General features: G+C 36.8%; 1 protein-coding gene across 1 annotated transcript in view; it reads right to left on the bottom strand.

Annotated features, from left to right (window-relative positions):
• The window catches only part of LOC150108543 (KICSTOR complex protein SZT2-like), a 1,022,772-nt gene that overhangs the window by 36,290 nt on the left and 959,193 nt on the right, over positions 1-27,289 (bottom strand). Inside the window, exons 59-60 of the mRNA XM_090390485.1 lie at positions 19,657-20,033; positions 1,888-2,113 (exon numbers count right to left, since the gene is read on the bottom strand). Coding sequence (XP_090246611.1) covers positions 1,888-2,113; positions 19,657-20,033 — 603 coding nt within the window. The remainder of the gene's footprint in view (positions 1-1,887; positions 2,114-19,656; positions 20,034-27,289) is intronic.

Below are 27,289 nucleotides of genomic sequence, written 5' to 3' on the forward strand. Positions count from 1 at the left end.
AGATTCATGAAGATCCAGTTCTGGTGCTACTTGAGAGAGTGACCTTTAAGTCAATCAGGAGTTTTTGGAAATTAGCAATTTGAACAAATTGAATTACCCTGTCTCTGAAGAGATCTGACCAGTTCAAAACACTGTCAGGCCAGTAAAACCTTTATCAAAATGCATTAATAAAAGGCAAATATATACGGATGCTTGGGCAGCATTCATGTCTTTTAGGTATGCAAGCTAAGGCAACTCCAATGCTGAGGATTATATTCTCATAAGTTCACATCATCACTGAAATAAAGCTGCATAGCTCTTTCTTTGATAATATAAATAATAATTTTATTTAGTTTTTTTAAATTTGAGTTATATATATATATATATATATTTTAAAAACAAAGATTTAATGACTTTAAAAGAACAAAACTAAGGAAAGTATAATTTAAAAAAAAATGCATTAAAAAATAATTAGCTCATGCACTATATCCAATGTAAGTAATAAAAAAAAAAATCTGCTAATGCCTTTTATTTTCCAAAGGCATGACCTAATTATAAATAAAAAGCCATATCTTCCTTCTCATTTAAACCAAAAGTTTGGAAACGATATGTTGATGTTGATGATATTTTTATTATTTGGAATCACAGGCACACATCTCTCAGAGATTTTCTTCATCATCTAAACATCCAACATCCTAATATAAAATTTACTGCTGATATAGAAAATAATAACTCCTTACATTTCCTGGATGTCATGCTTACATGATGCTCTGAAAGATTAAAAATCTCTATATACAGAAAACCTACTCATACCAATAGATATCTGCATAATCTTTCTCATCATTTTCCACCACAAAAACTTGGAACTTTATCTACCTTAGGACACAGAGCACCCTCTCTCTTGAATGAACCAGATGAACTACAAAAAGAAATAAATCACCTCACTCTTATCTTTAAACAAAATGGATACTCTGAAAAGACGATTAAGAAATTTCTTCTGGATCCTCCTAGGCAGTGCACAACAGAAACTGTTAATTTTAAAGGTAGCATCTCCATTCCATACATTAGCACAGTCTCTAAAAAATTAGCTAAAGTCCTTAAAAAAGATAATATCAGGACATTCTTCACCACACTTCCTAAAATCCGTTCTCTAATCAGCCATCCAAAGCCTACTCATCACAACTTAAGATGTCCAGGTGTATATAAATTATGGTGCAATTGCAATATCCCTTATTTTGGACAAACTAACAAATCTATTGAACAACGTATAGAAGAGTATAAGAGAGACATCTCTTACAAAAGATCTCATGCAACTGCATTATCTAGTCATGTTCTTTTTTCAAATAATCCTAATGATGATCAACAAAGCCACTCCGTTTGCTGGGATAGATCAGAAAATATTTTTCGCTGTGATGATGAGTTTGAGAGAAAAATTGTAGAATCAAGGGAAATCCTGCTGAACCCTGTCCACTTAAACAATAATTTGAGTTATAACATCCCAGATAGCCATGCTGCAGTTATTCAATATTGGCATTCACGTGGGCCTGCATGCACACTTGCAATAAACAATGGCACGCCTGTTAGAACAACTTGAAAAAACACAACGTTTTTTATGAATCAATTATGTATGTGGCAATTTTTACCTGTAATTTCCAGTTGTTTTAGATACTTCAATGTTTATTACTATTCCTTTCCTTTATGAATACCCGAGGACGGCTGTTACAAGCCAAAACTAGTAGTATTATTCTCATTAAAATCTTTATAAGTTATCTCGGTTTTTAAAGTCATTAAATCTTTGTTTTTAAAATGTATCACAACAACCGAGTAAAAATATATATTTCAAACAAAAAAAAAATCATTATGTTCTTAAGTGATTAACAAAAATAAAAAATTTACAGAATCACTCACTCCATCTCTGCTGCCCTCATCTTTACGTCCTCGAGGCAAAAGGTAATTCCATAAGAAATCTCTGCGACAATGCACTGCTGCTCTGCCTACAACAGCATACAGATGGGCTTTGGCTGCAGTTGCTTGCTTTAATAAAACCTGCTGCATCATTGTTTCTTGATTGCTGAAGTATCCCAGATAAGTTACTTCTTCATCACACATTCCTCGGATTGTAGTTCCTCTTGATCTGTAAGTATTTACAATTAAAATAAAAATTAACCTTAAAAAATGGGAAATAGAGAGAAACAAATTTCTTATTTCATAAAGTGTTTTATATTTAGCATTAAAAAATAAGCAGTTCAGCTACTGATTGATCATTATTCTAATGCATATCATTGGGAGAGAAATAACATAGTACTGATACTGAGGTATGAATATACCATAAGGCATGCAGTATTAGAGATATTGTAAGATCTTGATGCGCATACACACACACACACACACACACACACACACACATGGTAGTTGCATAAAAAGTCATTTCATCTGTATTATAATATGTGAGCAAATTAATTTAATGCTATGACCTAGCAATTTCAGTCAACATGGACAGATTCACAAGGAAATGGAGAGACACAGAGTTAACAGTTCCTCAGTAGTGTCTCCACTATCACACAGAAAAAGGAGGTTTAAGTCCCAGCCTGGCAGAGAATTTTTTTTCTCTCCCTACACTGTAATAATGTGGAAAAAAAACTTGGGACAAACTGGAGCAAATGTTGATGGATATGAAGTTGGTAATATGAATACAAGGGCAGATGATGGACAGATACCAAAGAGTAGTGCATGGCGGAGCAGAATCCAGGAGAATGCAGAGGACTTGTGGTGTGCCGCAAGGTTCTGAGCTTAGACTACTGTTGAATTTGTATATACAGAACCCATGATATAATTAGAAGGTAAATATTCAGCTGTTTGAATGATGTAGCATAATAGTTAAGGCAATATAGAGAGATTGAAGAAAGACTTCAATATACTGTCTGCATAGGTAAAGGATAATAAATGCCTGTTTAATGGGTAAAATTATGCATTTTGTGATGAAAGGATTACAGGCTCTGCATAATATCGATTAAAACGAACTCAGTTAAGAGAGTATATTGCAAACATTGCCAAATTAGCCTTATAGGATTACTTGGCTATAGACAAACACACTAATCAGTAGAGATATGGACATTATTATTCTTCATTAAATCCTCTCTGAATTACTATGTATTTTTTGATTATCTGAGTTTTCTGGGAATGAGGAAGTAGTAGAGAGGATTAAGAGGGTGAGAGACCAAGATGATGAGTTGTCTATGGAATGCCCATTGAGAGGATAGATTAAGGTTTTGTGGACTAGAGGGAATACAACAGAAGCACATGTTACTAAAAGGGTTTTATAGGATTGATGCAGAGGAAATTTTTTAGTGCTTGGATAGATGAGACAGAACAAGGGGTCAATAATAACTAGAAACTAACTAAACTGAAATTGAAATTTTCACAAGGGTGGCACAAGTCATTCTACTATTTTTATTATTTATTTTTGAGGGTGTTCAAGCTGCAGAAACAGCATAATTGTTGGCTTTGCTTGTTGTGCTGATTTTCAGAAGTTAAAAATTAAGAGAAAACGCCACTCATTATGGCAAGTCTACTTGCCATAATGTGGCCACAAGAGTGTGCAGAGCACTCGAGGCCACATCAATTTCATCAGATGTCTTGGATGAAATAGATAAACAGTGAAATCATGCATGCAATATGGGAAAAGTGGTTGTTATGGAAGATTTATAAGATGCAGGCAATGACCATTTGCAAGGGAATAGGAATAACAGAACATGAAAACTCAACATACTGTAAGGAGTAGTAATAGGCACTTTCCGAAATGCTGCTTTGAAGTTCTCATAGCAGATTGGATTCAACCATCAAGTGTATCCTCAATGGAAGAAGTACAAGCTTGAGACTAATAACTGAGTCCTGATCTTATAAGTGCTCAATATATACAGATCAATGAATATCTGTCTACACTTCAAGAGGTGGAAACCAGGGTTTGAAGAATATTAATCTTTTTTGTCAGCACTTCTCATAACTGATGTGTATGGGGTAGAATCAATTCTTTTGTTGAATATGAGTCCCATAAACCTTTATTCTATTGCAAATGGGATTATTGTTTATCCTAGTCTTATTACAGGATAAACACCATGTTTATGACAAAAATGCATGCGAACAGTTTTCTGTGATAAAAATGTTTGAAAAATGATCAACAGCTAGTTGTAACTGTCTCCCATGTTATAAGAAAAGAAATTAAAGTCATCTGCACGGAAGTAGTTATTCTGTAACTGAACACAGAATTATAAGTAAATAATCATTTACTGACTTATTGCTGATATTCTGCTGGTGTTATAACCAGCATCTTCAGAGCACAAAAACAATTTGTCACGGTACGTGAGACTACAACAACATAAAATCCTAACAAAGGGACTAGTTTAAAAAAAATTGCAGCAACAACACAAAGACTAAAGTCCTAATTAAACGCCCCCTATCTGAAAAAAAAAATATAGAGAGAGAGAAAGCAGGTACTAGTTATGATGACTGTTTCCCAAATCTTAGTTAAATTTATACAGCCATATTTGTTGAGATTCGGAGTATGTTTCACGGCTTCTGTTGCTTCTAAGAACAACCTCTCTGACTTGTAAAAGCTTCTGTGCAGTACTTTTGTTTTCTTCCAGTTGATCCTGTGTGCAGGGGTATCCAAAGCATGGTCTGCTAGGCCCGACTTGCCCTAGTGATAGTGCAGGATGTATTTTTTTTATGTTCATTGATGCAGATGTCCACAGTTCTTTCTGTTTGACCATAGTAAGCTTGATCACATGAGCAGGGTACTTCGTACACTCCTGGATGTGATAAATGAGGGATGCTATCCTTGGGTGAATGGATGAGAGTTGCTAATTTGACACATGGTCTGAATACAGTGTGTAGTTAATGTTTATTGAGAATTCTAGATATCTTTTCCAATGTGCCTTTAATGTATGGGATAGTGACTGTTTTGTTGTAATTCTCCATGGTGGATAGTGGGAGGGGTTTCTTAGGAGCATTTAGTATTTTGTTTATCTTATGGGGATTATAGCCATTGGCCAAGAAGGTGTGGCATAAGTGAGCCAGTTCAGCAGCAAGCATATTGTCATTGGAACAGATTGCTCTTGTTCTGTGGGTTAGCGTTTTTAAGATACCATACTGTTGAGAAGGGTGATGGTGTGATTGTTTGTGTAAATATCTCCCTGTATGTGTGGGTTTTCTAAAAATTGAGAATGATAAGGAACCATCTGGAAGATGTGTGATTAGTGTATCCAGGAAGGGACAGTTATTAGCTTCCAGTTCCATTGTAAAGTGGGTTTTTGTTGGCTATTTATATGTGCTAAGAATGTATCCAATGTGCCTGAGCCATGTGGCCAAATAGCAAGCACATCGTCAACATAGCATAGCCAAAGCGTTGGTGTGAGAGTGGCTGTATTGATAGCTAGTTTTTCCAGGTGTTCTATGTAGAAGTTGGCTAAGGGGGGGGGGGAGAAAGGGGCGAGCCCATAGCTGTCCCATCTAATTGTTTGTATTATTTTCCCTTTCCATGTGAAATATCCTGCATGTATTGTGAATTTAAATAGTTCAAATATATTAAGGGCAAAGGGTGACTTTAGCAGATTAAGGGTTTCAATTAGTGGTACATTTGTGGATAGTAAAGTGATATCAATTGATATCAGTGAACATAAAAGATACATCCGGCACTATCGCTACAGCAAGTCGGGCCTAGCAAACCATGCTTTGGATACCTCTGCACATAAGATCACCTGGAAAAAAACAAAAGTACTGCATAGAAGCTTTTACAAGTCAGAGAGGTTGTTCTTAGAAGCAACAGAAGCCTTGAAACATACTCTGAATCTCAACAAATATGGCTGTATAAATTTGCCTAAGATTTGGGAGACAGTCATCTTAAGACATAACTAGTACCTGCTTTCTCTCTCTCTCTCTCTCTTTTTTTTTTTCCAGATAGACGGTTCCTAATTAGGACTTTAGTTTTTGTGTTGTTGCTACAATTTTTTTTAAACTAGTCCCTTTTACACCATGTTGTTGTAGTCTTGCATACTGTGCCAAACTGTTTTTGTGCTCTGAAGATGCTGGTTATAACCCAAGCAAAATATCAGCAATAAGTCAATAAATAATTATTCACTTATAATTCTGTGTTCTGATATATAACATCAAAATTAAACAACATATACGACAAACACATAAGCCTTTCTACATGTTTTATTCTGTAACTGAGTTAACTCTGACAGCAAACAGAATGAAACTTAAATAATCTTGTGGGACTGTCTCCTCTTGAAGAAAGAGGAGGCATCCACTCGAACTTGGATGATTCTGTTAGATACAGTTTTATTCAAAGAGAGGGAGGTTTCTTTTGAGACCAAAGTTCTGTAGGTCAATACACCAAACCTTCATGGTGCGTGTGTCATATGTATTTTTCATCACGAAAAAAACCAATAATAAATGTTCATGATTTAGGAAAGCATCAGTGATGTACGCTTCTAATCTAATTAAATGATTTAATGGAAGATTTTTGGAGAAAAAGGTTGTTACTTTCCAGAAACCATAACAAATGAGAGTTAGCCAATTTTTCCAAGATTACTGCACAAGCAATTGGTCAAAACATTCTTCCATCTCATGTGTTCAGGATGGGTTGAGTGTTCCATGAATTCTTTTCCTTCATTGGATTATGTCCTCTGCCAGCCTTGTCATCTGACAGAATGAGGTCAAGATTGACTGAGTCCTTACAAGTTCATGTCATCATCTTCTTGGTCGTCTTCTACTTTGGTCACCTCCAATTCTCCCATAAAGAAGGATGCATGCTAGTTATTCTTTTCACATCTTGGCTATGTACTCAAACCACTGTAGCTGTCTTTTTCATAGACTATTTCAGATATTATCTGAGTAGCCCAAATCTTTTCTTTTTCATTTGGATTTCTTTTTTTTATTTTTTTATTTTCAGTTCACTTTGTGCCACTGATTCTTCTTAAGCACTCAAAAACCATTTCATCTCTCTTCTTCTTACCAGTGATCCAGATCTCTATTCCATACAACACCACCAGAAGGATCCTTGAGTTGAAGAGTTTAATCTCTGGGCAATGGCTGATTTTTTTTGGTTTCTCCATATTTTCTTTAACTTATTCATTGCTAACTATCCTAGATTTATTCTGTGCTTGAAGTATTCATGTAGAGTCTTCAGTGATTAATGATCTGAGTAAATGAATGTCCACATGTTCTATTCTTTTATTATTTATTACTGTATCACTGACAAATTTTCTCTCTCAATCTATTATCATAATTCATAGAGTTTGTTGCCTTAGTCAATATGTTGGGCCCTCAGATTGTAGGCATTAGTGAGACCTACTAAACAGCCATACTAACTGGTATCAAGTATAAAGAGCATAGTAATTTTAGCAAGGATAGAGATAATAGGAGAGGAGGGGGCATGCTGCTAATGATATTGGATGACTTGAATCCAGTTAAGAGTTGAGACCTATGATTCTAGTACTACTACTAATAGTATAGGTAACCCTTGTATAATGTGGTACTTATACAACGCGGTCTACAAATTGTAGTAACCCTTGTTCAACATGGTTTCGATATAACGCGATCTACAATTCCTAGTAACCCTTTATTTATTTTTTCATATATTTTTCACCGAGGGACTTAAAAATCAAATTTTATCTTCGTTAAATTTGTGTCTGCCCATATCCCACAAGTAGTTATAAGTATCGAATTTAGTTTTATTGTATCCCTGAATAAGGTACTCTACAGAGGCTTTTGCAGTCTGTGTAATTCTCAACAAATAGTGAAATTAGACACAGCTGGATTAAAAAACGGTACTAATGAATCACATGTCCCCTCCCACAGAAACTATGCTGTATAGACTTAAGCAAAACCATATGTTGCACTGAAACACAGTGCAACATATCTAACTAAAATATAGTACTAAAATAAAGATACTAAATATAGTATCTAACTAAAAATTATTGTCAATTTTTCGATTATGAAATTAGTGTTTGTTTTATTGCATTCGAAATTCTCGATGTCATTATGACAGATAACAAAGGCTAACTTCAAATAAAATTCTACCAAGAATTGAAACATACCATATAATGAGTGTGTGAGTTCAAACGCAAATACAAACAAGCAGCCATAAAATTCAAACAAGGGTTGAAACTTTTGTGTGAGTTGAGCCAGTCGGTATTGAGAAGTTCCATCGGAACGATAAATGACACCCTGTAGTGAATGTGATAAAACTAATAGTGAATGTTGTTATGACAGTTTCAGATGTTATGGAATTCGATTGAAGAGAATTAGCATTTCAACTCAACATCAGTTATCTTTGGGTCGTGCGATCTTTTGTTAATACCGCACCAATCATATGCATGTCTTTATAGCTGCTCTCTTGTGTAAAACAAAATTTAACTTGTATGTATTGTAATAATTAAAAAAAAATTGAATAATTTATAAGCATATAAAAGGATATCACCTGTAAATCGTTGACATGCCAGCAAAATTCTCAGATGTGCCACCTCTGGCACGAATGCCATAGGTTTGCCATCTAGGGTTTACTGTATAAAGTGTTTATTGTTGAAAATTGTCTTCGTTTTCTGCCAGGAAAGCACATTAAAAATCATAAGTGTGTTATTCTCAAGCTGAGAAGTTTATTTTCTGGTGAGCTACATACATATGTAATGCTTTCTTTCATGTAAAAGTTTATTTTTATTGTAATGGCTAAAACTGCAACGAAAGGGAAAAAAACAACATTGAAGAGGAAATTCATTTCTTTCGAAGAAAAAATTAAAATTTTGGATTGGTTGAAAATTGGAGAAAAACTAGGCGTTGTTGCAAGAACTCTGAATTTAAATGAATCAATAATTCGAACAATCAAACAAAACTAACATAACATCCGAGAGAGTGTTATTACTGGGTCAACAGTAAGTGCAAAGTGAGTTGCTCGTGTATGCGATATTCTAATAGAAAAAATGAAGAAATCTCTAATGATTTGGATAGAGGATTGCACTCAAAAGAAAATTCCTTTGGATGGACATCTTATTAAACAAAAAGCTCTCAAAGTTTATAAACATTTAAAAGAACTTGATCAAGATTCTTCAGAAGAAATCTCTCAGCATGGATTTTGTGCCAGTAAGGGTTGGTTCGAAAACTTTAAAAAGGGGTTTCCTTTGTATAACCTAAAAATCCAGGGAGAATCAGCATCAGCAGATGTTGAAGCTGCCAGGAAATACCCAGCAGAGCTTTTAAAAATCATTGAAGGTGGTTATAGTGCAGACCAGGTATTCAATGTGAATGAATCTGGGTTCGAAAACTTTAAAAAGGGGTTTCCTTTGTATAACCTAAAAATCCAGGGAGAATCAGCATCAGCAGATGTTGAAGCTGCCAGGAAATACCCAGCAGAGCTTTTAAAAAATCATTGAAGGTGGTTATAGTGCAGACCAGGTATTCAATGTGAATGAATCTGGGTTATATTGGAAAAAAAATGCCAAAACGCACCTATATTTCGAAAAATGAAAGATCAGCTCCTGGATTCAAAGTTTCCAAAGATAGAATTACTCTACTGTTTTGTAGTAATGCATCAGGTGATTACATGACAAAACCAATGTTTATTAACCGATCCGCAAATCTTCGTGCGATGAAAGGGCTCGACAAGTCCACCCTACCTGTTTATTGGCAGGCCAACAAAAAGTCATGGGTTTAAGCATGACTAGCATGTTTGAAAATTGGTTTTTCAAGTGTTTTGTACCTGATGTAGAAAGTTACACAAAGAAAAGAATATGGACTTCAAAATTCTACTAATTTTAGATAATGCACCAGGCCACCCAGCAAATTTAAGCCATCCAAATATTAAAATAACTTTTTTTGCTGTCTAATACTACTTCACTTATTCAACCACTCGACCAAGGAATAATATAAACATTTAAGTCATATTATATTCGGCGAACATTCCAATTAATTTTGGAAAAAATGGAATCTAATCCAAACATGATACTGCCTCAAGTGTGGAAAGAGTTTTCAATATTGAATTGTGTGCAAATTATTTCTCTGTTCATTAAGGAATTACAACCCTCTACGCCGAATGCTTGCTGGAAAAAAATATGGCCTGAAGCCGTTCTGGAACAAAATTTCGTATCTCCAGTGGATGCCGAGCTACATCGTATAATAAACGTTGCACACATTTTTGGTGGAGAGGGCTTTTGTGATATGGCTGAAAACAAAATTAGTGAATTAATTGAAGGAGAAACATTTAAATGAGGAGGAACTGGTACAATTAATAGATGGCATCGAACCAAATGGCGGGGAAAGTTCTGCCGAAGATTCTGATTGTGATGAATCCGTTAAAGAATTCAATTTAAAGAAATTAGCAGAAGGATTGGACTTAACAAGAAAGTTGGGAAGTTATTTTATGGATAATGGAATAATGATCCCTCAATGGAGCACTCAGGAAAATTCACGAGGCAATTGGATATTTGTTTAGCTCCATATTATGAACTTAATAAATAATTGCAGCATAGTGGTAAGCAAAGTCTTATTACTGACTTCTTGATAACTAAACCAGCCAAAGTAGGCAATGTGAATTATACAAATGATGTCCAAGAGATTTCAAGTGGTGACGACCTCCAGCCACTTAAAGAACATCTACGAAATGTTATTTCTGAAGACAGCGATGACGATTAAAATATGTGCGTTATTTTATTGTGTCAAACATTTATTCATTATGCGCAATGAAATTTATGTACAATTTGTAATTTTTATAATTTTATACTATGTATTTGTCTCATAGTTTGTTTTCTTAACTTACATGAATTAACTGAATTAAATAAAAATATTGTTTTTGTTGGATATGTCATTGTTGTTTATATAATTTAAAAAAAAAAAAAACGATTTCGGAACCTAACCCTACTTTTTCTATGTGATCAAAGTCTCGCATAACATGATTTATATAATGCGGCATTTCTGTGGAACCTAACATCCGAAATTATAACTATTTAGTGATGAAGAAATGCATCACTAAATAGAAAAGATGAGTGCGAAAAGAACAAATCATAATGGGAGACTTTAATTATCCAAATACTGTTTGACAAACAGTAGAATCTCATTAGAAAAATGAAAATGAATTAATTGAACTGTTGTGGGACAACTTTCTCAAGCAGCATGTGACAGAAGGAACTTGAGGTCAAAGAGTGTTAGATTTGATTATAGTGTCAGAGGGCATTTCAGTTAGAGACATAACTATTCTGCCTCCGATTGGTAACTGTGATCATGCAGCACCACTTGAGAAGTGACTAAGTTTATGAATGTTCCATATAGAAAAGGTTACATGCTGAACTACAAAGCAAGAAATTATAACCAACTGGAGTATACTGAGGTCATTGGAATGGGATCAGATGCCAGATGGGAAGAATATAGACAGTGCATGAAAAAGCATTTGAACAATACTTAAATGATGTATAAGTGATATCAGAACGTGCCCCAAGAGTTCGAAGAATAAACAGGGAAGGAGTCAAATGGATGGGTAATCTTATTAAGCAAGAGATTCATAAGAAAAGAATGATGTGGAAGGAATACCGGATGACGTCCGTTATAAAAATTATAAGCAGCAGGCTAGAATAGTCACAACTGTTGTATGGAAAACGAAGTCTGAGTATGAAAAGAAACTGATTCTGCATGCTAAAGACAACCCACAAGAATTCTATCGATATGCTGCAAGTAAAAGAAAGAATGAATATGAAAGAATAACCCTTCTAAATGCATGTGGCATGAAGGGTAACAGATGCAGAAGAGGTTGTTCAACTAATGAATGCCCATTTTGTTAAAAGCTATCAACCTTGTATACGTAACATTCTCACTGCTACCTCTTCACTGGATGAAGAAACTCAGGTGTATGAAGATGAGGTATTAGAGCTGTTGCACAAACTGAATAAGAATTCAGCAATAGGGACTGATGGGATATCAGCACATGTACTAAAAGTGTTCTGCTGAATTGGCTATTCCTTTGACCAGGCTGTTTAATATGAGTCTCAGAACAGGGAAGGCTCTGCAGGAACGGAAAGAGTGTATGTATGGTAATTGCATTGCACAAGGGTGGTGCACAGACAGATTTATCCAATCAACCAATTATTATCTCATGAGTGGTGGTGAAGATTTTGGGAAAATTGATTAGGACTTGCATTCAGAAATGGGTTGACAGTGAATCTCTACTTTGCAATGAGCAACATGAGTTTACTAAGGGAAGGTCATGTTTCAGCAATTTGCTCACATTCCACAACAATGTTACTATTGAACTAGACAAGGGAGGGGGAATGGATACACCATGTTACTTGTGGTTTTGCTAAGGCATTTGATAGAATACAGCATAGTAGACTGGTGCATGAACTGGAGAAAATGGGTTTGGGTTATAGAATATTAGCATGGATAACAGGATGGCTGGGTGACAGATATCAAAAAGTGGTATGTGGGAGATGCAAGTCTTCAAGATTTAAGATAACCAGTAGTGTACCACAAGGATCAGTGCCTGGTCCACTGTTATTTAATCTGTACATTAATGATATTAGGAAGGATTCAACAAGCAACATACAGCTATTTGAAGATGATGCAAAGATAGGTAGGATAATCAGGAATGCTGCTGATATGCAGTACTTGCAGAATGGTTTGAATAGGCTGGAATTGTGAGCATGGGAAAATGGATGTCAGTTCAATGTCAGTAAATGTAAATTCATTCACTTTGGCATGATTAGATATCCAGTGTCATATTATATTGGTGGGATTATGCTAGAAGAAACTGATGAGGCTAGGGATCTTAGAGTGTTAGTAGATAAGAAGTTGAAATTCAAGGGCCATGTAGCAAAGATTGCAAATACAACTCAAAAGATAATAGCAATGCTGAAAAACGAACATTCATATGCAAAGATAAGGAGGTCATTTTGCCTCTTTACAAGGCTTTGATAAGACCTCACTTGGACTACTGTGCACAGGTCTGGTCTCCTGGTTTTCATTGTGATTCTGATATAGTGGAGAGAGTGCAAAGAAGAGTGTTAAAAATGATATCTGGATTGTGGACTGATTATGAAGACAGATTGAGAATTTGTAGACTGCAGACACTAGGAAACAGGAAAAAGAGGGGAAATATGATTGAGACTTACAAACTTCTGAAAGGGTTATACAGGATTTCAGCTGATGCATTTTTCAATTTATGGAGGGTGGGAAAAGGAAAAGAGAGCATCCTTGGAAGCTGAGAATGAATGCCACTAAGAAGGAGATGAGAGGCTAGATTTTTCTCTCATAGGGTGGTGCGTGATTGGACTGGACTGTCATTAGATGCAAGTGCAACCAGCGTGAATGAATTCAAGATTAAGTATGATAGCTGGTATGCATAGTACATGGCCTCCCTCGATGAGTCCCTGACTCCTTGGAGGTCACTCTTAATAATAATAATAATTTGTCTTATCGAGATTGATCTTAAGTTGCATTTGTTGTTGGTTAGATTTAGGTTAAAAATCATTGATTTTAGGTTCTCTAAATTACAAGCTATCAAAACAATATCATATGAATATTTTAAGATAGTGATGCTTCTTCCACTGAAAGTTACTCCCAGGAAATTCCCCAAGGATTCTCCAATCACCTCTCCAAGTTAAACGTTGAACAAGTAGAGAGAGAAAAACAGGATCTTTCTGCATGACTCCCTTCTGGGATGGAATTTTACTTGTTTCAATATTCTTGAATTTTACTAGTGCCTGTGTGTCTTCATAGTACTTTCTGATTATACTGAGTAAGTATATATCCTTTTTTTTTTTAAATGGTATTTTAATCATACAGTTAGTTTACGAAATCAAAGGATTGATGTAGTCTATGAAGCACACAAAAATACTTTTTGCTTTACTTGAGTCAAATGTACTAGTCTCTGTAGGACAAAGATTGCATCACTGGTTCTTCTTCTTCAATTGGTTCTTCATACTCTTTGTTTATTGTTTTGAATGATTCTAATAAATATCTTATAAGCATGGCTCAGGAAGGATATGGGTCTATGTATGCATTTTCTTTCGCCTCTTCTTTTATGTATTATGGCAATTTTACCGAGCCCCTGGTTTTTAGGAATTTCCTTTTATATAATACTAAATATAAAAATTTAAATAGTCCCCATAGTGGTTCTCGGTAAGATCTTCAAAATACCCCTCTACAGCTGCAATCACCTATCGATTTGAAGAAAAACGCTGACCAGCGAGGAAAAGTTTTAGGTTTAGGAAGAGATAGAAGTCAGAGAGGGCCAAACCTGGGAAGAGGGTGGATGTTCCAACAATTTATAGTGCAGATACTTTAATTTTCCCATTGCCAAAACACCTTTCTGAACAGGTGCATTGTCTTGATGAAAAATGACTTTTTTTCTTTTGCAAACCGGGTCTTTTCTCACGAATTTTTTTTGTCTAATCTGGTTAAAAGATCGGAATAATATACCCTGGTTATTGTTTTACCCTTTTCAAGATAATTAATAAACAAAATGCCTTTAGCATCCCTAAACACTGATGCCACAACCGTTCCTGCTGATGGAACTGACTTTGTCTTCTTTGGCGCTGAACAACCGGCTTCTGTCCACTGTTTTGAATGCTGTTTGGATTCTGGTGTGTAATGGTGAATCCAAGTTTGATCCATATTAATAAATCGATTCACAAAATCAGTTTTAGTCTTGTCAAAACGCTTCAAGCACTGTTCAGAGATTTTCATGTGAGTGCATTTTTGATCTGTTTTGAGCAAGCGCACCACCCATCTTGACCAAATCTTTTTCATTTGGAATTCTTCATATAAAATATATCCTACACATTCTTATGGAAAGTCTCTGCAATTTCATGCTATTTGACTCGGCGGTCATCCAATACCATATCGTGCACTTGATCAGTGATTTCTGGGTGTTGTTACACTTTTTGGATGCCTTTCAAGTGGATCATCATCAAGGCTGGTACAGCCACGTTTAAACTCGGCAGCCCATTTCTTAATTGTTGAAAATGAGGGAGAAGAGTGGCCATAAACTTTTATGAACTTCAAATGAATTTCTTTTGGCATTAAACATTCTTTTACAAAGAATTTTATAACTGCACGATACTCAATTTTATCCAATCCATACAGACAACACTTTTGCTTCAGACATATAAAAGCTATATAAAACAAACTACTTGATGGAATGACCTTGCAATTTCACATAGATGCTTATGGCAAATATACCAACTTGGAAAAAAAAAAATCTTGCTGATAGTGTTGCCATCTATGGTTGAGGCTGAGAACTTTTCAGACCACCCTCCTACATGACTTAATCGAGGTCAAAAACAAAAAAAATTCAACACCGTTATTTTGAAATTTCTGACAGAAAATGGTAAACCAGTAAAAGAAGGCATCAGCAAAGTAGCAGAAGAATGCAACTTCAGCTCTAAAAATATCGTTTCGGACCCATAAATCAAAAAAAGGAGGGAATGAACTTTCCATGCTATGTAAAAGTGACCTGTGACATACTGAAAAGCATATCTAAACTAATAACAGCAATTAACCAGTTCAAGGGCACTTGCCCCCAACTGTGCATAGGTGACCAGACCTAACATTTGCCCAGAGAGAACAAAGTCGTCATCTTCAAAAATAACTAGAAGAAAAATGCCAAAATGGAGAAAACAATTGAATCACAGACTACAAGCAAGCCAAATTAGTGCAAAAATCAAGTCACGCGACTAGTAACCACCATGGAGACCAGTATGCAGGCACTGCATAGGAAATGCGCAAGACCCATGTCCCACAGACCTTGCATATCCACTTCAGTAACATCTCAACTCCAACCTTAACTCCACTACCATCGTCAGTATATACCAAACCCCACCTCCTCTTTTTGGCAGAAACTCAAATCCCCCCCCCCGGCACTATTCATCTCAATCTTCCAAACTACACACTATTTAACACTCTTCTTTGACCCAAGGGTCTCTCTGTACATCTTCTCTGACATACCTTGCTAGAGAGTACCCCAACCTAGAATTGCCCAACTCTGACCTTCTTTGGTTGAAAATATGTATTCCCCATTCAGTCAAATTCATTTGTTGTCTCTATCGTTCTCCTAATGCCACCAACCACTCTGAGTTCTTTAATTTCCTCTCCTCAAAAACTGATCTTCTCCAGTTCCACTTTCCCAACAGCGAAATTATCCTACTAGGAGATTCTAATGTCCACAACACCAACTGTCTTTCCTCCTCCGGTTGTAGAGATTTTGCAGGCAGAGAAGCTGAAATTTACCATCACTAACGATCTTACATAACTTGTTCACATGCCAACCAGAATACCAGATAACCCAAACACTCTCCAAACAACCCAGATCTCTTCCTCACCAATGACCTTCCAAATACACAGTGATTGTAGTGGGCCCTGTTAGGTAATTCTGACCACAATCTAGTGCTAATCTCCTCTCCCATGCAATAATGATTACACCGCCACTCCCATACAAGAGAAGTCTGGCATTATAACAGTGCCAAGTGGGACAACCTTTGTGACTCCTATGCCTCATTCCCATGGTTGGACTCTTGCCAGCCTTTCAACCCAAACATATGCACCGAACGTATCACCAAAGTAATCCACACTATGCTGAACTGCCATTCCCTAACTAAACCCTGATTCTCCAAAAGATTTGTCAAGACTGGACAAATGAAAAATCAAGCATATCATAACTAGCTCACATCAAGAACTCCATCCTCCTTTAGTGCTTATAGTCAAACCCGAAACAGATGCAAGAAAACTATCATTCCAAAACAGAGCTCGAGTGAGAAAAAAGCAGGAAACTAGCAGCCTGTCCAAATGGCAGTCGAGCTTTTTGGTCTCTTGCCAAAGCAATTGGTTGTAACTTCTGTCCACCCCCATCATAACCCAGATGGCTTTATTGCATCATCATCCACAGAAAAAAAAAGCCAATCTTCTAGCTTCATGCTTTGCTTCCAATGCATGAATAACCTGACAATGGTAAATGCACAACCATTCCAGATGACTAACATACAATTCTTCCTATATCATTTTGCCAGAAAGAGATCAGAAAAATACTGTCCAAATTAGACACAAAAAAAAGTGTCCTGTCCCTGATGGCATTCCTCCAATTATCCTGAAGGTTTGTGCACCAGAAATGACTCCTATCCTATGTCGCCTGTATATACTCTCTTACGCTACTGGTATCACTAAATCTCACAGCCTGGAAAATGTCCTATATTCAACCTATTCCCAAGAAGAGTGACAAATCACTGAAGTCTAACTATTGCACTATCTCACTCACCTCAGTTCTGTCTAAAGAAAATCAAATCAATGGAGAAAATAATCAATTCCCAACTCCTACACTATCTTGAAGGCATCCATCTAATAAATGACCACCAGAATGGATTCCGCTGCTGCTGATCAACAGGAGATCTGCTCACATGTCACCCATCTGTGGAAAAATGCCATGAAGAAGTTTGGCGAATCTCAAGTGGTTGCACTTGATATCTCCAAAGCTTTTGACTGGTCTGGCACAAAGGCTTACTAAGCAAACGTTCATTGTTTGGTCTGTCTCAGGATTTCTGTAGTTGGATTTCCAGCTTTCTGTCTGGATAAACACTATGTGTGATAGTGGATGGTTCCTTATCCTCTCATCATTCAACTAATGCTAGAGTTCCACAAGGTTCTGTCCTCTCACCAAGCCTCTTCCTACTATATATATATCAATGACCTACTTCAGCTTACCTTCAACCCAATACAGTTTTACAGACGACAGCACATTGCACTCCTCCCTTTCTTATGATAAACCTTACTCCACACAACTCACCTCAACCTACAGATCATCAACCACCACTGCCCTCAGTTCTGATCTCCAAGCCATCCTCCAATAAGGTTCAGATAACCTAGTCAATTTCAATGCTAATAAGACCCGGTACTGTCTTATTTCTCATAAAAAAGAACCATTTTTGCAATACCCAAATTTCCACACAATTTGAGATTTTCCTTCTTGGAATTACTCTGACATCAAGCCTCTCCTGGCATAAACAGATAACCATTTCATCATCAGATTCTAAAAAACTAGGATTTCTCTTTCGCTCAAGACATTACTTCATCTCTGAAAAGCTGTTAACCTTATACAAACCACAAATCCATCCAGCTACTGAATACTGCTCTCACATTTGGAGTGGTGCCCCTAAGAACTTTCTCAAAATACTTGACTCAATACAGAAGAGAGTAATTAGGCTTATTAAACTTATTAGAATTATTCCTCAAATTTTAAGGAATACAATATACAGTCTTTTAAATCAAATGCAAACAAGTTCCTCCTTTCCCAACTCACTACCTATACATAGTACTAACATGCTATAGGTTGATTACCCAACCTCACATGTATGAGCTCAAAAAAAAAAAAAAATCCTGGTAAAGAAATCTTGTTTTGTTTATTTGTTGTTTTCTTGTATATGTCTCTTTAAAATTTGAGGATGAAGGATTCGTATTCAAAAGGCAAAATTATTCAGTGACAGAGCTCCATGGTCTGTGGCGAGTTCACATGGACTCTTGGACAAACAATGACCTTGCTTAGAAGAAGAACACCATCATTACACTGCACAACACAACATAACATCAGGGTGAGCCTTGTACCCATCCCCAGACCATGGAGAAGAAGTCATACTTTAATAATGCTAACCCTTGCAGATAAGCCCACTAGATGAATGATCCTTGGTGGGCCATCCAAGAACACCAGCCATTTGAAAGAGCAGGGACCAAAGCAGTGCAATATGTACCACCAGATCTTCTTTCCAAATGTCCAAGTCACACTGCACAAGAAATATGATGGCAAGGTGTTGGACTCCAGGAGATAAAGAAGAATCAAGAGAAACAGAGTGAAGAACAGAAAGAAAAGTATACAAAAAGCAGTAGAATGTAAAGGACCCTCATCATCACTAAGAAGTCTCCTTTATGGCAAACAGGTTCCTCATATGGAACGGATGTGTGGGAAGGGGTCCAATATGGATAATGCATAACAGTAGTCAAGATCAAATACTAATGAAGTTTCATGATTACCCAATATCAATTTTTAGTAGTGGAACAAGCAGGAAAAAACATTTATTTTCTCCAGTCAACTCTCAGTATAGCAAACTTCCAGGAACCACAGGAATAGTGTGTTACAGCAGATAGTTTGCTGGCCAATTTCCTTTAGAATAGAATTTGTAAATAGGAATTTGGCTGAGACTTGATAGTAGTTTGTTACAGTAACTGAATTTATGGTGGTAACTGAATTTATAGAGAAAGAAAGAGTCAATTGTAATACATTGCAGATATCTTCCAACTTATCCTTATTTTGCAGAAAAAAAAAAAAGAGTTTGGATACGCAGCTACTACTTCTTTTGACATAAGAATGCAAAAATTCTTCTGTCTGTACCAAATAAGCAACCATATGTTTATGTTACCAGTCAAACAGAGATTCTAATTCAAGGCTCATTTTCACACAGTATCTCTCTGTCTCTCTCTTTATGGTTAATTTTAAAGGTGAAACAAAACTTCTACTTTATACTGCATAAATGCTACTTGTATCTTATAATGAATGAATCTATTTTTGCTAGCAAGATGGTATATTTTACAAATTTAGGCCTTTCCATAATCTAAAATATTTCTAATATATTTACTTTAAATATAACAGGAATTTACCTTGAATCATGACTGCTGCTATCATATGAGTCTTCCATACTGCTTTCTAATTTTTCTTTTTCGGTGATAATTGATGTGGTACTAATTTTTCTGGAAGGATGGCAATTAGAAAGGTAAGATGGTGCTAAGCGTACAGTCTTAAATGATCCAACTGGTACTGCAAGATTAAATAACTTTGGATACAGTTCTCGTTGACTTGTGAGTATAATATAATACTTTAAAACAAGAGTATTTTTATCTGTTTGTCCTTGGGGAATAAAATTTGTATCCTGAGTAATTAAAAGGCCAACATCAAAGTTGTCGATCTGACAGATATCATTAGCATCTTTGTAGGATGCCTGTTGGGTTGAGAGTTCCACCAGCACAAATTCTGTATCCTGCAAACACATTGTAAAGAAGATAACAATTCAAGTAAGACATTACAAATATAAAGCAATTAAAACTAAAATAATGAATATGAACAATAAAAAATGAGTATCAGAAAAACAAAAGGCTTATATCAGTCAAGAAAGCAATTCATTTCTTATTCAGAGACAATAGCTGTAAGAGCAATATGTTGTTTTTCATCTGTTTCATTTTGCAATCCTTTACTTATATCTAGTACCCTCTATCCTGCATAAAATAAGGACAATGAGTCACTGAAGTTTATTTGCTTGTGTAATTAACAATTTGTAAGCTTTGTGCTCAGCAGTACACTGAGAGGACTAGCAAGACAATGTTGATGTCAGAGAATTCCTCTGATGTGTTGAAGCAAATTTGGTATATATATAAAAGAAGTCATAAAGACAAGTTTTGTGGTTGTGAGAGATCAGACAGAGCAAAGTGAAAGGCAAAGTAGCTGTGAAGTGAAAGGAAAGATGATAAAGAAGGATTTGGAAGGGTAGAAAACAAAACTGTAGAGAGAAGAATGGAATTAAGTGATCAGAGGGGAGAGTGTTTGAGAGACACAGATGCAGAGAAAAATGAATGAAAGGTGACTGAGTATGAGAGAAGAAATAATGGAGGATAACAATGAAAGATATAAGAGAGAGATTACTGTGAATTTGTATCATTGAATGTGAAGAAGGTAAGGCATAAATGAATCTGGGTACTTAGATGAGTCCTTCACAGAATATCCCTACTCTATTATAATTTTCCTAACATTCCACTTACTAAATTGTTTATGTTGTTTTTTTTTGCCTGGTAGTAGGTGAAACATTAGTAGAAAAATCCCCAAAAAATCCAACAAAATAATAAAATTCTATGTAAAAAAAGACTTCTATATTGACTTTATCGACATCTCACGACTCAGTTTCACCCAAATCTAATATGCACTATCTGCAAATGATTGTCCAGACATCCTCTGTTATTTGAAGTTACGAAACATTCCAGGTTTGTTAATAACATAAAAACCAATATATAAATAGCAGGAAGCAGTGTTTCATCGGAGAAGTTGAATACCGGTGGCATGGGAACAGGATGTGAACTCGGTGACTTAGAGAGAGGTGTCATCATGGGCTGTCATATTGGTGGCATATATGCCATTGCCACTCAACTGGAGCATCCAAATCTAACAGATAAGCTTAGGTGTTGACGATTATTCATGACTTATTTTTTAACAGTATTAACAACACCAAACAATTTTATCAAAGATATGTTTTATTAACTACTTATATTTCACTGAATTTCAACTCAGCATCATCATCAGAACACAACACACTTGTACATGCAACAGTGAGTGAGTTAGTGAAACAATACAATTGCAATGGACAAAAGATCTAAAGTCCTATTTTTGGCACCCTCTAACGAAAAAAAAAAAGCTATGTGGGAGTTCTCTTATAGGATAACAGTCTCCAAAATTTTTGGCAAATTAATGCAACCATATTTGTTAAGGTTGGGAGAATTCTTCAAAGCCATTGCTGACTCAAAAAATAATCTTTCAGATCTGTAACAACTCCTATATAGCACATTCGTTTTCTTCCATCTTATCCCATGTGAAGGAGTATCCAAAGCATGGTCTTCCAGTCCTGACTTGCCATAGTAATAGTAGTGAATGTATTTTTCATGCTCTTCCAGGTGGATGTTAACTGATCTTCCTGTTTGCCCATAATAGGCCAAGTCACAGGGAACTTCACACACTCCTGAGTGTGCTAAAGGGTGAAGTTTATCCTTAGGTGAGTGGATCAGAGTTGCTAGTTTGACATGAGGTTTGAAAGTGGTGTGAAAGCCATGTTTCATCAAAACTTTGGCTATCTTTTCTGATGTACCTCTGACATAGGGAATAGAAATGGTCATGTTGTGTTCTTGTGTATTAGGGGAGGGCAGAGTAATGGGACTATGTAGTATTTTATCTATTTTGTAGGGATTATAGCCATTGGCCAAGAATGTATGGTGCAGATATTTGAGTTCTGTGGTCAGAGCTGTACCGTTAGAACAAATGGCTTTGGCTCTGTGTGTAAGTGTTTTTAAAATGCCATACTGTTGGACTGGATGATGATGTGATTGTTTATGTAGGCACCTTCTTGTGTGTGTAGGCTTTCTGTAAATGGAAAAAGATAGTGATCCATCTGAAAGGTGGGTGACTAATGTGTCAAGAAATGGCAAACAGTTATTAGATTCTTTTTCTACCATGAAGTGGATTTTGGGGTGTTGGCTGTTTAGGTAGGTGACAAACACATCATCTACATAGTGTAACCACACTAGTGGCTTGTATGTAGCTGTGTAAGTACTTTGTTTTCAAAGTGTTCCATGTAAAAATTTGCTAACGGGGGGGGGGGGGACCCATAGCAGTACCATTAATCTGTATGTAGATTTTTCCTCCCCATGTAAAGTAACCTGCATTCATAGTAAATTTAAATAATTAAAAATATCTGGGGGAAATTTAGACTTAATTAAATCAAGAGTGTTTATAAGTGGTACATTGGTAAATAAAAGAGGTGACATCAAAACTAATCATTATGTCTGAATTTTTTAGGATAAGATTTTTAACTAGTGTTTTGAAATGGACTGAATTTTCAAAAGTAGAGGAGTTGCCAGTAAGGGAAGCAAGCGACTTGGCTAAATGCTGGGTCAGTTAATATGTGGGACTATCTATGCTATCGACTATGGGGGTGTAGGGGGGGATATTAGTTTTGTGGATTTTTGGTAATCCATAAATACAGGGTGGTTTAACATAAATCGGTTTGTTAAAGATACCAAGTAATTTTATAACCTTGGTTTTAATCCTTTTTCCAAAGTAAGCATACAGACAAGTAAGTCAAGTTTGCACCTGAACATGGTTCAAGACTTATGGTGGTGGTGGTGCAACACCAAGGCAACTGCCATGAGCATATGTGGTTCATTTGGTATAGACGAAGCTCTTTGGTTGGAAAGACTTCGGTTCAATTCTCATCCATGACATAAGGAACCTTCATCTGGTCTCTCTCTTTTGACTAAAGGTGAGTTAGCTGGTCTCATACAAAAGTAGAGGGTATTCCCCCACCCAGAAACTCAGGTTTTTCATCCCTCAGGCACACCAGCCCTGTGAACACACATGGATTTACAGCCATGAATGCTTACGACAATATGTGGAAGAGATAGGGTCCTCACCATATGTTGTTACGCCCTTAGTTAACCATGAGTCACATCATGGTAGTCAATCTCCTTGATAGGAGAAGGCACATGAATGGGAAAGTCTCTGGACAATTATTCGTAGATAGTGTATAGTCATCATTGAATCTCAACATTTACAAATCAGAGAAAGGGTTGATGACTGAACACCTCTATGTCAGATCAGAATCCCATCTGGTCATTGTAATGACACCATTCATGCCTTGCGCATTGAAAGGCAGCATTATCCAGAGTTGCTTTTGTACTGTTACAATGTGAATGTCGTGGAAAGGCTTAGACGTTGGTTATGCATTTTTTACTAAGTAATTTAAGGAAATTACAACGAAATGTCCACCAGCCTGATGGAACTTTGGTTTTCTCAGTCTATAGAAAACCCACCCATACAGGCAGATACATTCGCCAACAATCCTACCATCCCTCTTCGCAACAATATGGAGTCATTAAGACACTACACAACAGGGCTAAACTTATCTGTTCAAATGACAATACCCAATCACAGAACTAAACCACATTCTCAACACTTTATCAGCCAACGGCTACCCCCCCACTCCCAAAAAATAAATCCGAAAAATATTGAAACCAGTAAACCATACCCCCCCCCCCCAACAAGGATTACGCTAAATCCATCACCATACCCTATATCCAAGGCACCTCAGAAAAAATTACAAAAACCCTAAAAAAACATGACTTAACTTCTTGTTACAGACCATATAAAAATTTGGCATCCCTTATCCATTCTACTAAAGAGTGACCCCCCCCCCCCAGACCTACCTGGTGTATACCAGGTCCCTTGCAGCTGTAAGCTGTCCTACTTTGGCCAAACAAGCAGGACAGCCAATATCAGAATTTCAGAACACAAGGACTACATCCGGTTTCACCAATACAGCCACTCTGGTCTTGCTGACCATGCGTTGTATACCTGCCATAGAATACGGTGGAAGAAAGCCACAATAGTACACCATAGTAAATACAAATATGAAAGGCTTTTCATGGAATCAGCTTCAGCCCTAAGAAACAATCCAAACCTCAACAAATTTGGCTGCATGAGACTGCCTCAAATTTGGGAAACCTACATCAGACCTTCAGCCCAATCGCCCAAGAATACCAACATTACCCGCTAGGGGAACACCATCAGGACTTTAGGAGAAATAATAGCTTCCTGCTTCTTCCTCATTCACTGTTTGTTGTGCCTGCATGCACGTGTCTTGTTCTTAAGTTTCTTGAAAATGGCAACATGACGTTGCCGAAATACTGAAGTATATTAAAATTTATTTTAATGTATATCCTAGTTGACGTTGTAATTTCCTTAAATTACTTAGTAAAAAATACAATGTGATTGGTCTGCCAATATGGCCACTAGAACAGAAGCATAAAGGCAGCCATTGCTTCCTATGCTACATCATTCAGGTGTGACATGTAAGCACTAAATCTTTTCTCAGACAACCTAGGCACTGGCTGGGTGTCATGCTTAGAAAAGCAGCCACCATACTATGATCTACTAAGACTCAACCTCTGACTAGGGGGATTTGGCTACACTCAAGACACTAGATTCCCACACAGGATTATATGGATATAGAACCTTGAAGTAAGATAGATTAAGTTAGACATAATGCAGTATGTAAGTTAGAATAAGCTAGTTTAAGATGGGAACAACGATCATGTGCTTGGTAAACTAATAAAGGAACAAAAAGAGGTGCAAGTTTGAATTGCTAAATCATCTGCAGAAGCACTAATTGCGGGGTGTCGGACTTCATTGCTGTCCTTTAAGGCTAACAATAGTTGGCTATATGCATGGACATGTCATGCTTTGTGTGCATCCAGAACTGAATGCCTTTAGATTCATTCAGTTGATGAGTGAATGCCTCTAATTCAGAATCCCATCTAGCAACTGCAAGATATCATTTATGCCTCGCATGCTGAAAGGCAACACCTGCTGGATTTGCTTTTGTGCTGTTATGGTGCAATCACACTGGCCACTAGAAAATGAAACCATCAAGGCAGCCGTCGAGACTATGTGGCAACTGTTTCCTATGCCATATCATTCAGATAGTCCACGCAGTAGCCTAGTGGCTATACGCTTTGCAACCATATGCCTGGGGAAGGAGTGTCCTAGGTTCGATTCCCGTCGATGACATGAGGAGCTTAAGGATCTTCCTCAGCCATAGCCAAGTTAGCCGGTCTTGGGCATGGACAGAAGGTTTCTCCCCCAGTTTATTTGGGATTTCTCATCCTGCAAGCAGGCAAAGCAGCCACTGTGAACACACACGTATACAGTCAGGAATGCTTAAGACAATCCCTCTAGGTCTGAATTGTCAGCTATGCCAGTGCCGAGCCTGGATAAAAATGGGGGGATTGAGGTGGTGCCATACCTCCCCATAAAAGGGGATCACGGCTGTTGAATCATCATACAAAATGAATGAATGAAATCATTCAGGTGTGACATACAGGCATCAAATTGTTTGTAACTTTCTCGAGATCTGGGGACTCATTCAATCATCAAAACCTGATATATCTATTCATCTTTGAATCTCAACAGGCATCCTTCAAAATATCTCATGTAAACTTTTCACAGTACAACATATATGGTACCTTTCATAAGAAGAGTGGGACTTGAGCATTTGTCAGGTCTGATATCCAAGGTAATGGTTATGAGACCTGGAATCTCCTTTATATTAACTGCTCTGGCTCAAGATTTCTTTGCCTAACTTTATTGCCATCATTTGCTGCCTCTACTGTCTCCAAACTCAGATGACTTTCTTGTATCACTTGCAGTGTCCAATACCTTCAATGCACTGTCAACCATCACCTCGCGCTCTTGAATCTCATCCATTTCCTAAAGCACAGTTTCACCAATGCAGTACATAGCCTTATATCTCTGCACACCAAAGTGCAACACACTATGCTTATCAATATTAAAACTACAAACCCAGTTTGTCCAAGCAAAAAAGATCTATTCAAATCTTCCTGAAGAAATTAACATCAGCAAGCTCCTTAAAATGTATGCAACTTATATATATATATATATATATATATGGAAAAGTAGGGTGATACATGGCCCATTGTGTAGTTACACAGTATGTTTAATATGCTGTCCTCCATTTTCAGCAACATGCTGAAATAACAACATCGCATGCTCAACTGCCGAACGTAGAGTTTCACCCAAAATGCTGTGGGTATAGCACGTAATGCTGGTCTTTAGGTCTACTAAGTTGGCTGCGTCCAAGATAGATAACGTCTTTGAGATGTCCCCACAGCCAAAATTTGAAGGGGGTTCAGATCTGCTGAGCGAGCTGGCTACATTGTACAAAAATGGTAGCTGATGATTCTGTCCTCAGTAAAATGTCTGAAGCAACCACTTGACAGAGGTGGTCATGTGAGGAGGGGCACCATTCTGCATAAAACCTGTTGAATTCAAGTACTAACACTGTTGAAGTTTTAGAATCGCCTACTGGTGATTAAGGGCAGAATTTAGGAAGTAGAGATAGGGATATGATACTTCATGGGAAGGGCAGCACAGCTTTGAGAATGGAAGGTTTTGTCTTGATAATTTGCTCATTTTAAGAAAATGGCTACAAATGATACTGCTGGACTTTGGAAAGACGTTTCACTGGATACTATATGAAAATCTATTACATAAATTAAATGGTGATGATGGATATTAAGCCAGTGACATGGATAAGAGGGTGATTAGTGGACAGATATCAAAGAGTAGTATATGATGGAGGGGAATCCAAGACAAAGTAGGTGTCTAGTGGTATGCCACAGTACTCTGTATTAGGGCTGTTATTTAATTTGATATTAATGTTACAGGGAATGATCTGGGGAAGGGGGGAAATATTTAGTTGTTTCTTGATGATGCAAACTCATAATAATAATAGTTAAATAAAGGTGATAAAGAGATCCTGCAGAATAATTTAAATAAGCAAACACTATGGATTGATTGGCTGGACTGCAGGAAATTGACAAATCTAGAAATCTTAGGGTGATGGCAGACATGATGCTGAAGTTCAGATAGCATAAGGCAGAAATGCACATAATAACTTAT

This window comes from Typopeltis vanoorti, chromosome 3, assembly GCF_054136105.1.
Source record: "Typopeltis vanoorti isolate ZY-2024b chromosome 3, IOZ_Tvanoo_1.0, whole genome shotgun sequence".
In the NCBI taxonomy this organism is placed as follows: Eukaryota; Metazoa; Arthropoda; class Arachnida; order Uropygi; family Thelyphonidae; genus Typopeltis; species Typopeltis vanoorti.